The sequence below is a fragment of the Xiphophorus maculatus genome, chromosome 5 (genome assembly GCF_002775205.1).
Source record: "Xiphophorus maculatus strain JP 163 A chromosome 5, X_maculatus-5.0-male, whole genome shotgun sequence".
Taxonomy (NCBI): Eukaryota; Metazoa; Chordata; class Actinopteri; order Cyprinodontiformes; family Poeciliidae; genus Xiphophorus; species Xiphophorus maculatus.
Window position 1 is genome coordinate 25,757,633 of NC_036447.1, and position 13,260 is coordinate 25,770,892.

At 39.0% G+C, this 13,260-nt stretch overlaps 3 protein-coding genes across 4 annotated transcripts; 2 read left to right on the forward strand and 1 right to left on the reverse strand.

The window, feature by feature from the left end:
• The first annotated feature begins 1,795 nt into the window (after positions 1 to 1,795).
• Positions 1,796 to 2,583, forward strand: LOC106699667 (persephin-like). Its single transcript, XM_014469268.2, has 2 exons — positions 1,796 to 1,874; positions 1,967 to 2,583. Exons 1-2 carry the CDS (start codon positions 1,796 to 1,798, stop codon positions 2,401 to 2,403), a joined length of 516 nt encoding a protein of 171 aa, XP_014324754.1. The 3' UTR covers positions 2,404 to 2,583.
• Positions 2,584 to 3,720: 1,137 nt separating this feature from the next.
• On the reverse strand, positions 3,721 to 7,544 carry wdr83 (WD repeat domain 83). Of its 2 annotated transcripts, none has more exons than XM_023333332.1 (10): positions 7,383 to 7,544; positions 6,999 to 7,113; positions 6,330 to 6,450; positions 5,989 to 6,094; positions 5,840 to 5,888; positions 5,444 to 5,570; positions 5,293 to 5,360; positions 5,086 to 5,194; positions 4,359 to 4,473; positions 3,721 to 4,239 (listed from the first exon to the last, which is right to left on the reverse strand). In XM_023333332.1, the coding sequence occupies exons 2-10, from the start codon at positions 7,099 to 7,101 to the stop codon at positions 4,075 to 4,077; spliced, it is 963 nt and encodes a 320-aa protein (XP_023189100.1). In that variant the 5' UTR covers positions 7,102 to 7,113; positions 7,383 to 7,544; the 3' UTR covers positions 3,721 to 4,074. The 2 variants fall into 2 exon arrangements, with proteins under 2 accessions (XP_023189100.1, XP_023189099.1); XM_023333331.1 differs by having other exon boundaries at positions 7,379 to 7,544.
• Positions 7,545 to 7,674: 130 nt separating this feature from the next.
• Positions 7,675 to 12,152, forward strand: wdr83os (WD repeat domain 83 opposite strand). The gene is made up of 4 exons (XM_005800424.2): positions 7,675 to 7,831; positions 8,413 to 8,518; positions 9,230 to 9,327; positions 11,878 to 12,152. The coding sequence occupies exons 1-4, from the start codon at positions 7,782 to 7,784 to the stop codon at positions 11,942 to 11,944; spliced, it is 321 nt and encodes a 106-aa protein (XP_005800481.1). The 5' UTR covers positions 7,675 to 7,781; the 3' UTR covers positions 11,945 to 12,152.
• The last annotated feature ends 1,108 nt before the right edge of the window (positions 12,153 to 13,260 follow it).

A 13,260-nucleotide genomic window follows, 5' to 3' on the forward strand; every position in this document is an offset into this window, starting at 1 on the left:
AGGGAAGCAAGGCATGTTCAGCTTGACCAGAAACTCTTGTGTGTCTTGCAGCTTCTCTGACCATTAGGTGAAGTTGCAGGGACATCCACTCCTGATTTTGGATCATTTGGACTCACGAATAATGTTTTTTTTACTCTAGAATGAGCAACATTTTTGTCTTATAAACCCTCCCAGATTGACAGACAGCAACAGCTCTCCTAACTTTGGCATGAAACGATTAATTAAGACTCAGAAAAAAGGACAGTTTTCTGAAAGAAAAAAAACGTTCAAAGCAGTAATGAGCCAAAGCTGTACAAAAAAAATATATATATATTTTTTTTTGCAATTTAAGATGAAAACATCTTTGTCTGTAAATATGTTTTAACCAAAACTCCTCTGGTGTTTTAGCTTCCCTTGGCTCAGATTCACTAATTCGCCAATAAAGAACTGCTATGTTATTGAATCCTAAGCGATAAAATGTTTGAATTGTCTGTTTATTGCATATTTTAACATATTTGTTACTTTGTGTAAAAAAGACTTAAGTGATTAAATGAAAAATATACCCTGCATTTTGTTTATATCTGTAAAAAAGATCAAAAATAAAGTCTACTTCTCAATCGTGCTGGTGTGTCTCATAAAGACCCTAGAAACTAAGGTGTGTGGAATAATCCAAGGAGTTGTACAAGTGTCGATGGTTCTAAATGTTCCGGTTTGGTGCCACAGTGAGCATGTAATCATCAAAACATATTTTCTGAGTCATCAGTGAATCAAACGGCAATAAAAAAACAAATCAGCCAGTCTTTCTTCTCTGTCTGAATGACTTGGTTTGCCAAATAAGGAGCCGAGGTGTTTGCCCTGCGCCTTCGTGGTTTAGACGGGGCTCCGATGTGCTTTTTTTTTTTTTTTTCAATCTCTGAATTCCACTCGCTGCCCGTTTGGGCCCTGTAATCATTGCATAATGCATATTCTACATGTCAGCCACACATTGCTGGTGAAATCCCTCAATTTATGGACCAGCTCAAGAGGAGTCACCCATTGAGGAATTCCTCCTGCACCAGGCCGTGTTCTAATTATAAAACTCTTGATTCTTCTTCTTTCTTTTTTTTATTGCTCGACCTTTTGATGTCCTTTCCTCTGACCCCTGGATTTAGCGTGTAGACTGGGATTAGAGACAAAAAGCAGACTTTTACCACAGCAGCTAATTCCACAATAACTCAGAGGGGCTTTTAACAAACGTGTTTTTGTTTTCACGTTTTCTATACTCGTAATTTTTTATTTTTTTTTTTTTACATTTTTGTCTCAAAGATATTTAATTCACGAGCGTAACTGTCTGGCTTTGAATTGATTCATTCATCGCTCATATTTCTTGTAACTTAACTCTCCGAAATGTCTTCTAAAAAAAAAAAAAAAAAGAAATAATAAAACCATCAACCTTTTGGGAACCCATACCGTTAGTGGCCGGCTTCCTTTGGAAAAACACCTGTGGGGGAAACACCTTGTGATTTACATCAACGCATAAAATCCCAACAGGACAAACTCTGGGTCAAGCGCCCGCCTGCCCCTCCTACGCTCTCCGTCAGTCTCAGGTGAGCGAGAAAGAGTCGGCTGGCAAGTAACGGGTTAGTGTCTGGTCTCCCCCCTACATCTCCTCGTCTCATCCCTTCGATCCCCTCACCCGCCCTTTCTTCATCCCGGATGGATATATATCGGAGGTCGTGACTCGTCTCCATCTGAGGCATCACTTCTAGACGGACATACGCAGACGTCTCCGGTTCGTTTCGAGGGATTGAACTTGACGAAGACCAGACCCGTGACCATGAAACTCTTTTTAAAGGTTCTCGTGATTCTGTTCTGCGTCGGCAAGGTAGAAGGCCGCTGGCTGAGGTCTCTGATTGGTGAGTAGGGACATCGTGGCTCATCGATTTAGGGACAGTACAAATAAGTTAAGGAGTGTGCTGTTAAAGGTTGATGAATTTGTCTTTCCCAGGCCAAAAGCAGAAACCTGTGTCGCCTTCAGACGAGGACAGAAGAAGCAAATTTTTAACAACGGGAGAAATCCAAAGGGAAGCCTCCGGAGATGAGCCAGTCCCGGTCCGGACACGGCGCTCCGCTCCCGACTCCCAGTGCGGCCTCCGCTCCGTCTTGCTGCAGGTGCGGGACCTGGGGCTGGGCTACGACTCGGACGAGACGGTCTTGTTCAAGTACTGCGGGGGGTCTTGCCCCCACGCCCGCTCCAACTACGACCTCACGCTCAGCAACCTGCTGCTCAGCGGGCGGCTTCCGCAGCCGGCCCCCGGAGAGCCGTGGCACAGCGTGCCGTGCTGCAGGCCCACTCGCTACGAGGACATGGCCTTCCTCGACAACTCGCACCGCTGGCACAAGGTGGAGAAACTCTCTGCCGCCGCTTGCGGCTGTGCAGACTAAAAACGGCCCGGATCGAGGGTAATAAGGAAGGGGCAGGTGAGAGAGAGCTGAAGACATCTGGAGAGGACGATTTGACTTACTCCGAAAAGAAAACGAATAACTCCATTTTTTTTTTTTTCAGAAAAGAGCCTTCATGAGCAGATTCTAATGTTTGACTCAGATTTCTGTGTTTTATCCATGATTTAGATTTCCAGGAAGCATTGCTTTGTGAGTTTATGTTATTTCCAATTAAGGTAAAATGGAACCAACGCTTTAACTTGAATTACAAGATAATTGTAAATAAGCTAATATTTATTAAAAAAAAAAAAAAACATGGAAAAAAAATGTAGCTCTTTAGAAATGTTTCCCAATTTACAAACGATGCTGAATTAAGCTCCAAAATTGTTCAGCTACATAAAGTGTACATATGTGAAAACTAAAGATATTTATTTATTTAATGCTTGTTTGTTTTAGATCAGATTAATTTATTTTGTAATGGAGTCACGTTTAATTAAAATTTACTCTTTTTTTCAGTAAATGTAAAATGCATTAAACATGATGTGGTTTCATTTGTGCTATGTGTGCTGTGTTCTCTATCAAATAATGCTTTTTTCAGTTTACATTAACAAATACAAAGTTACAATGTTGTGGGTTCTTTTTTTTTTTGTAGTGGGTCAAAATCCACTATCCTGATGTTGACTGTGTCAACATGCGTTAAATAAGCTGAATTTTTTAAAATATGCATAATGTAAAACCTCACATCAGTTAAATAATTTTCTTTTTAAGTAGATGTAATTCTTGAAATTTGCATTTCATTTTGTAGTAATCTGTTTACATTGCAAAGTTTCAGTCTCTTTGAAAAAAATTGCATGCATAAAGACGTAGGACATGTGGAGAGTCATTTCAGTTATAATGCTAAAATATTTTAATTATTTTCTCTATTATCAACTTAGAGAAATGCAGGGTTTATCTTTTCGAACTCCACAGTGAGACAAGACATCTGTAAGGCCTTATTCTATTATAAGAATAATATAATAGAAGTTTGCTTGCTATAAAATGTATTACCATAGGTTAGATATAGTAAAAATACATAGTTAACAAAATAGGGGGGCAGTCCGGATATATAAAAACTTCAATTCAGTTTGTTACATTACTGTATTAAACTTTTTTTTTTTTAAATCAAATGTTGTGGTTGATGAAAAATGTATATTCAAAACAGGTAAAACAATCATAATTTATCTGCATATTTTCCACTTTTCCAGTGTCTTGTTGCTACTACGTTGACGACTTCACCTTCGCTGTCAAGCAAACCCGGATAAAAGCAAATAACCCCAAAAACAAGAATGATATGTGATTTATTTCCTTTGATCAAGTATTTTATGAGTTCTAGCTCAGCACCTTGTTTTGCTAATATTTTCATCTCTGATTGACCAATGAAACACAGATCATTATCAGATTATATATAAAAAAAAATGTTGGTCTTTTTTTTTAATGACACTTCAAAGGTTCCAATGTATCATGTCTGACAGGATTACTACAAGAAAAGGTTTTCAGATTTTCTTAATTTAGAGCAAATTCCAGACGAAAAGCCCTGTGCTTACATGGACAGATGTTGAATATCAGAAAATAAGGAAACTTCTTTAGTTCATGTTACAATATTTTTGCGTCTCTAATAGAGAAATTCAAGTCCATTCAGCCATTCTGACTGACCGGGGTGTCGTCCTGTGCCTCCTCTGGCTGTGCCCCCCACACCTGAACGCAGCCCTCCATGGCAGTGAGGAGGCAGGTCTCTGTAGGGTGGAAAGACAGCGACTGGACGACTGCTTTCCCCACCGGCAGCTTTAACGACAACGATCCCTGCGGTTTCAGACGGATACAAGACGTATTTGGTCAGATTTCGATCTTAAAAGACTAGATTAGGATTTTAAAATGTAAATATTCAAGAGGACAGTGAAGTGGTTTAGCTTCCCGCTTACTTCCACCAGGTCCCAGCAGTAGACGTGTCCGTCCTCTGAGCAGCTCAACACGTGGGTGTCTTTACTGGACAGGCAGCAGTCCAACTTGTAGCCCTTCATCTTGTGTCCAGCGTATCTAAATGAGTCCACATCAGCAGACACAATACTGGTGTCAAAGCAAATCATTTACCTATAACAATTTACACCAGCTAAATTTAGCCTCTTTCTTTAAGTAAAAATAAACAAGTTTTATGGACCTAGGTCCTTTTCAAATGTTCAAATTGCATCTAATGTATATAATGTGTTGTTCTAACACACGAAAAAGATCAATGTTTTTTGGTATTTTTGTGGATTGCACATATTCAACACATATTTTAGCAGAATATTAACTCTGGAGGCCAGTCTGACAGAGAATGTGAACTTGATATATCTAAAAATATATCTTATCTTATCTAGAACTTATCAGTAAAATGAGAAATTATATTGAGAGTTACATTTGGTGGAAAAAGCGGAACGCTTGCACCAACCCAACAGGTGGCAGCGAAATGTTTGACCCAAGTCAGATAGTTCAAAGGCAACGCCAAAAAAAAGAGTGAGGAAATGAATGCAAACTAACCGTTGCGGCTTTATAGCATTTTTGTTTTTCTGATGTTTGTCATGAAAAACATTTTTTTCCTGCTTTGCTTTTTCTGATAGGAAATATTAACCACAAACCACAAACACTAAATATGTACATATAAGCACTCACTCTCCCAACATTTCCCCAGTGCTCTTGTCCAGAAGTCGCACTTTTGAATCCAAGCTGGAGCTCAGGGTGCACTGCCCGTCCTGACTGAAACACACGCATGTAATGGGACCTGGAACGCACAGACGGACACAGTAATAACGAATTTCAGTTTTTAATTTCCCCTGCTCAAAAAGAATTTCACACAAATATTGAAACAAAGTCGCTGACTGCTGATGAGGTCAACGTGAAGCTGTCCCATCCTCAGGTCGTAACGCCTCACTCTGCCGTCCACCGACCTAAACGCAAGAAACGGCAAACTCTGTTACTGAACGACATTAGGACTCTAGGAGGGGAACGGCTTCATTTCTGATGTGCTGACCCAGTGAGGAGTTCATGTTGTGAAACTTTAAGGCTACTTATGCTGTCGCGAGCCTCATCTAGGACCTGGATGGGCTCGTTTCGTCTGGATTTTGTGTCCCAGCATCTCACTGTGCCGTCTATGGAGCCTGGATGATGGGGAAAGATAAGAAAGAAAAAAAAAACCAACATAAAAATCTGAAATAAAAGCTACATTAAAAGAGTACTGAAACACTACATATAGTTAAAGTTTCAAAAATGAGAACTCACATATGCAGAAAATTATATATAAAAAAATGCAATTGCATAAATGAATAAACACCAGAAATGTAAACCTTCCAACTTGTGACCCAGCAGGACTACCAAATGGCCTTATTCCAGAGCACATAGTGGACATTTTCCACCAGCGATGACTCACCAGATAAGATGACCGTTGCCTCCTCATTGAACTGCACACAGTTAACTTTCTGCAAAGAGAATTTTAAAAAAAATTGTATCAATGAGGGATCAAAATATGGAGGCACAGCGCTGTTTACATTTTTAATATAATAAGTGATTTTAACTCACCCCGGCGTGTCCTCTGAGCTTGCGTGTGACCTGACCCGTTGCAACATCCCACAGAATCACAGTTTTGTCAGAGCTGCAGGAGCAAAGCTGACTGTTGTCATAGGAACTGTCAAAACAGGAGGCAAGAAGGAACACGCCTATTATTTTCTGCAGAGGGAGTGTGTTGGATGTTTTGGTTGAATGGGACAATTTGCCCTAAAATCATCATGCTAAAAGACAGCATCGCCTATTGCATCTTCGTCTTGATACTTCCTGCATTTTTGGTATTCACTCTTTATATTTTCTGTAACCCATCCTGCGCACAAATAATTACTTCTGAAAACTGAAGCAAACTCCCTCACCCATCAGCGTCCAGAACCTCATATCCATGACCGCTGTAGGTCTTCAGCAGCGTCCCTCGGCCAACGCTCCACAGCTTTAGGGATTTGTCACTGCCGCAAGACAACAGGTAGTTTCCATCCACTGGCAGAACATACAGCGAACAAGAGAAAGAGGGACATGAGCGCATTGTCATACACTGCTGTATTTTCTTATGCCTCTTACGTCTAAATTCTGAAATATCCACAAAACCGTTTTTTGATTGTTTTTACAGTTCTTTCCGGTTCTAGTGGTCTTCATATGACAGTGTTCAGACAGGAAGGCAGGTTACTGGGGGTGAGGGGAAAGTGGGACTCAAACCTGTGACAGTCCGTGGAGGACTAAAAGGTCTCCGGGTTTCACGCTTTAGCCCTGACCCTCCATAATGTTGTTTCTGAACTGATCTAAAACTGAATGTGAGGGAAGTATGCTATCTGTACTCCTCTCGTTTGCTCATTCCAATCTGTCTGTTGTGTTAATGCAGGTTTGCATGAGTGACATAAAACTGATTTATTGTGATTTTTTATTTGTGATTCCATCCACACCTTCTGAAACTAGTAATACAAAAAGAGTAGACTTCAAATGAAGGGGGGGGGGGGGGGAGCAGCAAATCTCTAAAAGTAATTGTAAAAAGCTAGGATTATGACTCGTACCATTGAAGCGAACTGCTCTCACTGCTCCTTGCTGACAGTTAATGGTCCTCAGAAGATGCTGAGGAAGCTGAGGAGGCTGAGGTTTGGGTTGAGGAAACGCCATTAGTTACGGGACCTGTGAAGTGAAGCATGTCGGGTTAACACTAAAACACAAAATACCTCAAGCGCTTATTTCATGTTCGGTATTTTTATTTTACGTAAAAATACTTTTTTTTCCCCTAAATTAGGTTAATGGAACTTTAACCTCATTTAGGTTAAAGCTTAGGTGAGTCTTCTACAAATACGAGAGCGAGTTTCTTTTAATTTGTAAAGAAAAATATGACCTACAATATTGATATACGTTTACTTCACATAAGTCAAAAGTAACTTTTTGAGCTTACCTACTGGAGATTTTTTTTAACCAGGTAGCGTTTCTGGAAAAGACATTTTCACATTTGTTTAAAGTAGTTGAAAAAGTAAATTAATCCGCAGTTTTGTACGCCATCAACAACTTAGTTTTTCTTATTTCACTCGCTACGACTGCTAGCACGAGCAGATTACGCGGAAGCAATGCACACTGGGGTTCAACAGCACTTTCAAAATAAACGTTCACAAACTGTTTTCCTCCGTTCTCCCATAAGCTGCTTATCCATAAACTCTCCAAAGCTTTTATATTGAAAGTAACCGGAAACGACCCCGGTTCTCTTTTCGCCTAACCGAGAAGGCAAATCAGCTGTGGGTCGCTAAGCGGACTTTTAAATATACTTCCCGTTACGTCCATATAGGATAACGTTATAATTAAACATGTCTACTAACAGTATGATGGACCCGAGGAGACAAAATAAGATTTTAAGGTGAGTTTTGTGTCTGTTAGTTTTTAAAAAAAGCAAGCCAAGCCGAATGAATTAGCTGACCAGCAATAGCTAGCTAATGCTAACCCAGTCACTCGTGAGTACTTTACTGTGGGATTAGTACTAGTTCGGTGATTAGAAGCTATAAAGCCGACAGTTATTATAACAGTACGGTGATTAACTATGGGAGTTTAAAGCCAGGTAGCATTTACATAAGATGTTATTGTCAGTGTGTACCTAAACTTTGTCACAATTTGAATTAATTTCTGGTTTGAGTTGCCTTTAGTTGTACCAGCGCTTCTCTGGTATTTTTTTAAAAAGAAGCTCTTGGAGCAGTTAAAGCATTTATTTGCATTTTTTAAATATGTTAGAAGACTATCCACAAGAGGGCAGTGCAACTGTTTGTGGTAAGAGATTGATACGTACCAGGAGTATTGATTATCAAGCAAACGTGAAAATTGCATTATTTGTTAGTGACACATCGGGCGGTAAGATGTATTACAAGCACACGGTAAAAGTCTATTATGTCTATTACGGTCTCATTTTCTTCTTATTTTGGTTAATATAAGGATTTGTATTTGCAGGTACAAGCCTCCCAGCACAGAGACCAACCCCACACTAGAGGACCCCACTCCTGACTACATGAACCTGCTCGGCATGATCTTCAGCATGTGTGGGCTCATGCTTAAGGTAAACAATAAAAATACAAAACAACAATGAAAAATAACTGCGCACATTTTCACAGCTAGATCTGCAATCAGAGTTTCGTGGCTGGAATCGACTTAAAATTATCTGGATTACTTTCTAAAAACTAAAACCACAATAGTCAAGAAAAGTCTTTCCTAGCCGTCTTGCCATAGGTCAGCTTTCACCAGTGTTTGTGACAGAAATCTCATTGTAAATAAGGATTTTACTCAAGATTTTTTTAAACACAGTTTGTACTAGTAACTCTAAAAGCAGTCATTGTTCGTTTTCTAGAGATAGTAGAGCTATATTTTAACTATAAAGTGTCCAGAAAGGCTGCCTGCGTTTCTCTATAATTCCCAACAGATGGATATGGCCATCAGTCAGGGCCAGTGGATCTGAAAATGATCTTCTCCTGGTCAACATTGATTTTATTGTTGCGCCTTTATTCACAGCTACTCAGTTGCGTTTCCCGTCTCTATTCTTCTGAGTCTCAGTGGGTGTTGATCTGCGCCCGCTGGAAGCCTGTTACCCTTCACTGATAGACATGAAGGGTAGACCTTGGTCTATCCCAGTTGTTCCATTTAGAAGATTAAAGGTAAACTCACCTTTTAAATAAAAGGATGAAGGGCAGCTATTGACTTTCAACACAAGGGACACCATTAGCGACCCGCTCTTATTTTCTTATAAAATGAAATAAAAATTTGTGTGTTTCAGCTGAAGTGGTGCGCCTGGATCGCCGTCTACTGCTCCTTCATCAGCTTTGCAAACTCCAGAAGTTCAGAAGACACCAAACAGATGATGAGCAGCTTTATGTGAATACTCCAACTCCATTTTTCTATATTACATTGATTTGTATATGCAATGTTTATGCCAATTAGGCTGTGAGACGTTAAACTGTTAAGCTTGTGCAAGATATAAGAGACCATAACAAGTTTGAAGTTGGTGCTGCAGAATGATTAGCTCAGCAGAAAACTGCTAATCAAGGAACTTGAGTAAAAGTTGGTTCAGAGCCAGTTTTGGTACATTGGTCTAAAGCCAATATCTAATTAAAGTATCTCAGGTGTCATTAAGCGAAGGTAAAAGACCTGAACAGGGTAAATGTGCTGTGGAGGGGTACTGAGGTTAATAGGGTGAAACTTGGTGTTATGGCCAAGGTAGATGAATGAAAAATGCAATATGGCAGTGGGGTAGTACATTGCTGCCAAAAAACACAGAAATTTCTAGATTTATTGTACATGTATATAATAAATGTCTTTAATATTTTTATTTATGATAAACTTAAGATATATTTGCATTGTAAATTTGAAAATTAGTTTGAAAAAAAAAAACAAAACAAATTTTATTTATTTACAAAGAATTTTGAATATTCTATCAGTTGTAAATGTGCAAGAAAAAAAATCCATAATTAAAGATGTAAATTTAGAATAACATAGGGTATTCTAAGATTAGAATATCCTATGACATTACAAAGTGAAAAATCTGTAAAATGTATTTAAAAAAAATATCAGGACAAAAAAAAAAACAGTTTTCCGAGACTATAAAGTTGTATATTTGTGACGTGGACTGCATCAATATATAAATATATATAAGTGACATGTGGTGAGGTTGATAGCTGGTGAGGCACTGACTTAATCATAATCAGATCTACAGAAATAGACCCCCTGCATGTTATTGTTTATATAAGGAAATTTCGCGCGTGCGGACAAAGCTGGAGGGCAAAAAGACTATTCTTCTACATGTCATGCACAGCCGCGCTGCCGCCGTAGAATAATTCCGTTAACTCAATCAAACTTATACATGTAGATATTATTCATTTTGTTCTGTTCTCCACAGCAAAAGGAAAAACTGTTAAAGTACAACTCAAAACCACTTCTTTCTCGCTCTCTGTATCAGCGCAGCCACTGTATGGCTAGCTTGTTGTTACTGTCTCTTACTCTGCAGTTGTGGAGTCACAATGTCTGGGATCATGAGCGCCCCCTGGCATGAGGCAAGAGAACTCCCCGCCTCGCCTCGAATCTGATCTCTGCTGTTTCTGATCGCTCCTCAGCACACGATACACGTTATACACACAGTTGGTGACAACAAACACTTTACATTATATAAATAAGTTAAATTATGGAAAATCAGTTCATACATTAAATGTTTTTTTAACTATTTTATTGGTGACGTACAGACAGGAGGAGCAAGCTCACATAAAATGGCAGCCAGTGCAGTTAGCGAGAGGTTGATCAATTCCAGGTGAGGCTCAGCTCACTGCTGCCTCACCGGCTTCGCTTCTGAGCATTTGAAAGGGAAAATGCGAAAATCCAGAGATTTTGAAGAAAAAATAATCAGAATTGGTTAAGCTATATGAAAAGTAGGTACTTTATAGCAGTGGTCCCCAACCTTTTTAGTACCGCGGACTGGTTAAGACTTCGGAAATTTGCTACAGACCTGGGAAGGGGGGGTGTGCGTAGGGAGGAGACCGAAACTGATGCTGTTTGTGGGCTCAATGTTGCCGCGCAAGACATAACCGACAGAATCCGGCTAAAAGATTTTCAAAATAAAAGATCCTCCAGACTCAATACATAACACGGAAATATTTAATTATTTCTGGCGCGGCCCGGTACCAATTGGGCCGGGGGTTGGGGACCACTGCTTTATAGTACAAACTGAAGACTGAACAGAAAAATAGCGATATAAATGATATTATTTTTTTCCATGATGACAGATGAGGCTCTGCCTCACCTGCTTCCCCTGACCGTACGTCACTGATGTGTGTGTGTATATATATATATATATTTTTATTTTATTTTTTACAAATTTTCTACTTTATAGTGTCATAGAAATAAATTTTAAATTTACACCTGCAATCATAGAAAATTACTTTTTTTTCCTTGCACATTTACAAGATTTCTCCATCAAAGGATATTCAAGTTTTTTCTTGTAAACATATGACAGGTTTTTCTTTTATTTATAGGAGCAAAAGTAGCTCTTCTATAAAATACACTCAGATATGCTTATTGGGAACTTTATAAAACAACAATACTAAGAGGCTGCAAGGAAACAGTTCTTTCTTGCATTTTGTTTTTTGTTTAAAAATAAGTGTAGACAAAAACTATTTACCAAATTTTGAAGAAGAGTTTTTATATGCTGATCAAGACAACGTTGGCAGTGGGCTTTTTCAAAAGGGCACTAGTTCCTGTTTGTTTGTATGAGGGACTAGCACACAAGACTAGTGTTAACATAATGTTATTCCACATCTGTGTTTTAAAGTAGATTAGATGAACATAATTGTTAGATAAACAATAATTGTTTCTGAATTTCTGTTGAACTTTACAACAAGGTTGCACATTTAATATCCAATGTTTTGTGTTTCTTAGGTTGTCTATCTCAGCCGTAGTGATGTCATACCTCCAGAACCCACAGCCAATGTCTCCACCATGGTAACCAAGGGCCAATCACAGAAGAAAGCATAAGTTGGCCACAATTGCCTCCAACTCCCTGAAAAAAAAATGGAGTCATCTATTCGCAACAACATAAACAGAAAAAATGACAGTCATGTTTTACAGTTGTAATCCTGTATGATTTTTCTTTTCTTTTTAGTTGCTGATGAAATCTTAAAATATTAAAATTTTTGCATACTTTTCTGAATAAAGCGGTCTGGTTATTTACAAAAAGCTGCTGTCCAGTATGAATCTAAAAAGTGAGACGAGGGATTTTGGGATGTCTAAGAAACAACAAACTTTCTTCTATACACGTTTTAATGCAACAGCAGATTATTCTAATTTTACCATATTAATTATCTCAGAATCGCATAAATTAAAACCTTCATTTCCTTTCAGGTGCATCAAAACTGGCATAAACCGTTCTGTCAGACAGGATGGTGGTATTTTACAAAGCTTATAATGTTCTAAAACGCTTGAAACCCTCTGAATTAAATGACCCTCCCAATAAAATAAACCTTAAAACAGTCTTGTCTGTCGTGCTCTCGTTTCTCATTTATTGAAGGCGCTGACTGCATTAACTGCATGAGTAATTCTGCAGATTACAGACACGAACCTGGAAGTCAGCTGGACGCGAGACTGATTTAATGCTATATAACTCACGTCCCTCCAGGGCTGGCTCCGACGCAGCCTTGCCGACTGGGCACCACAGTTGCATGGCTTTTTGCCACGTTTCAGCAAGCTCCACTATATTTTCTCCTGACTCCAACTGCTAACTGACTCGTTTGTCTTTCAAGCCATCGAACCTCACACCCTTTGCCCGTTGTGGTGATTGTTTTTCCTTCTACTCTTGTGAGTCAGTGGTGCCTTTTGTTATTGATAACTAGGAGAGGATCTCGGGGAGTTACAACCATCGATTAATCGATACATTAATGGACGGGGTAATTTAATACCCCGTCCTTGACCGTCCCGCGGTCTTAGTGAGATACTGAAAAGGTTCGCGGAAAATGTCCCAGTCGGACAGCGGTGAAGCGGGGGTTGTCCAGTCATACCTTCAATTTCCGAAACAATACGCACACAAAAAAGCGAACAGGTCGGTGATGGCACCGAATAAAAAAAACTCATGGAGTTTAAATAACCACGTCTTCTAAAATTTAGAAGACGTATCTAAAATTGCGACCTATAAATGTCTTAAATTCTATCCAAAATACAAGTTAATTACAGGTCTTTTTAGTTTGTCGTGGCAGGACTATGTAATTTTGTATGTAGTTTTATATATATATATATATACACTGTACACTGTATATATATATATTTTGT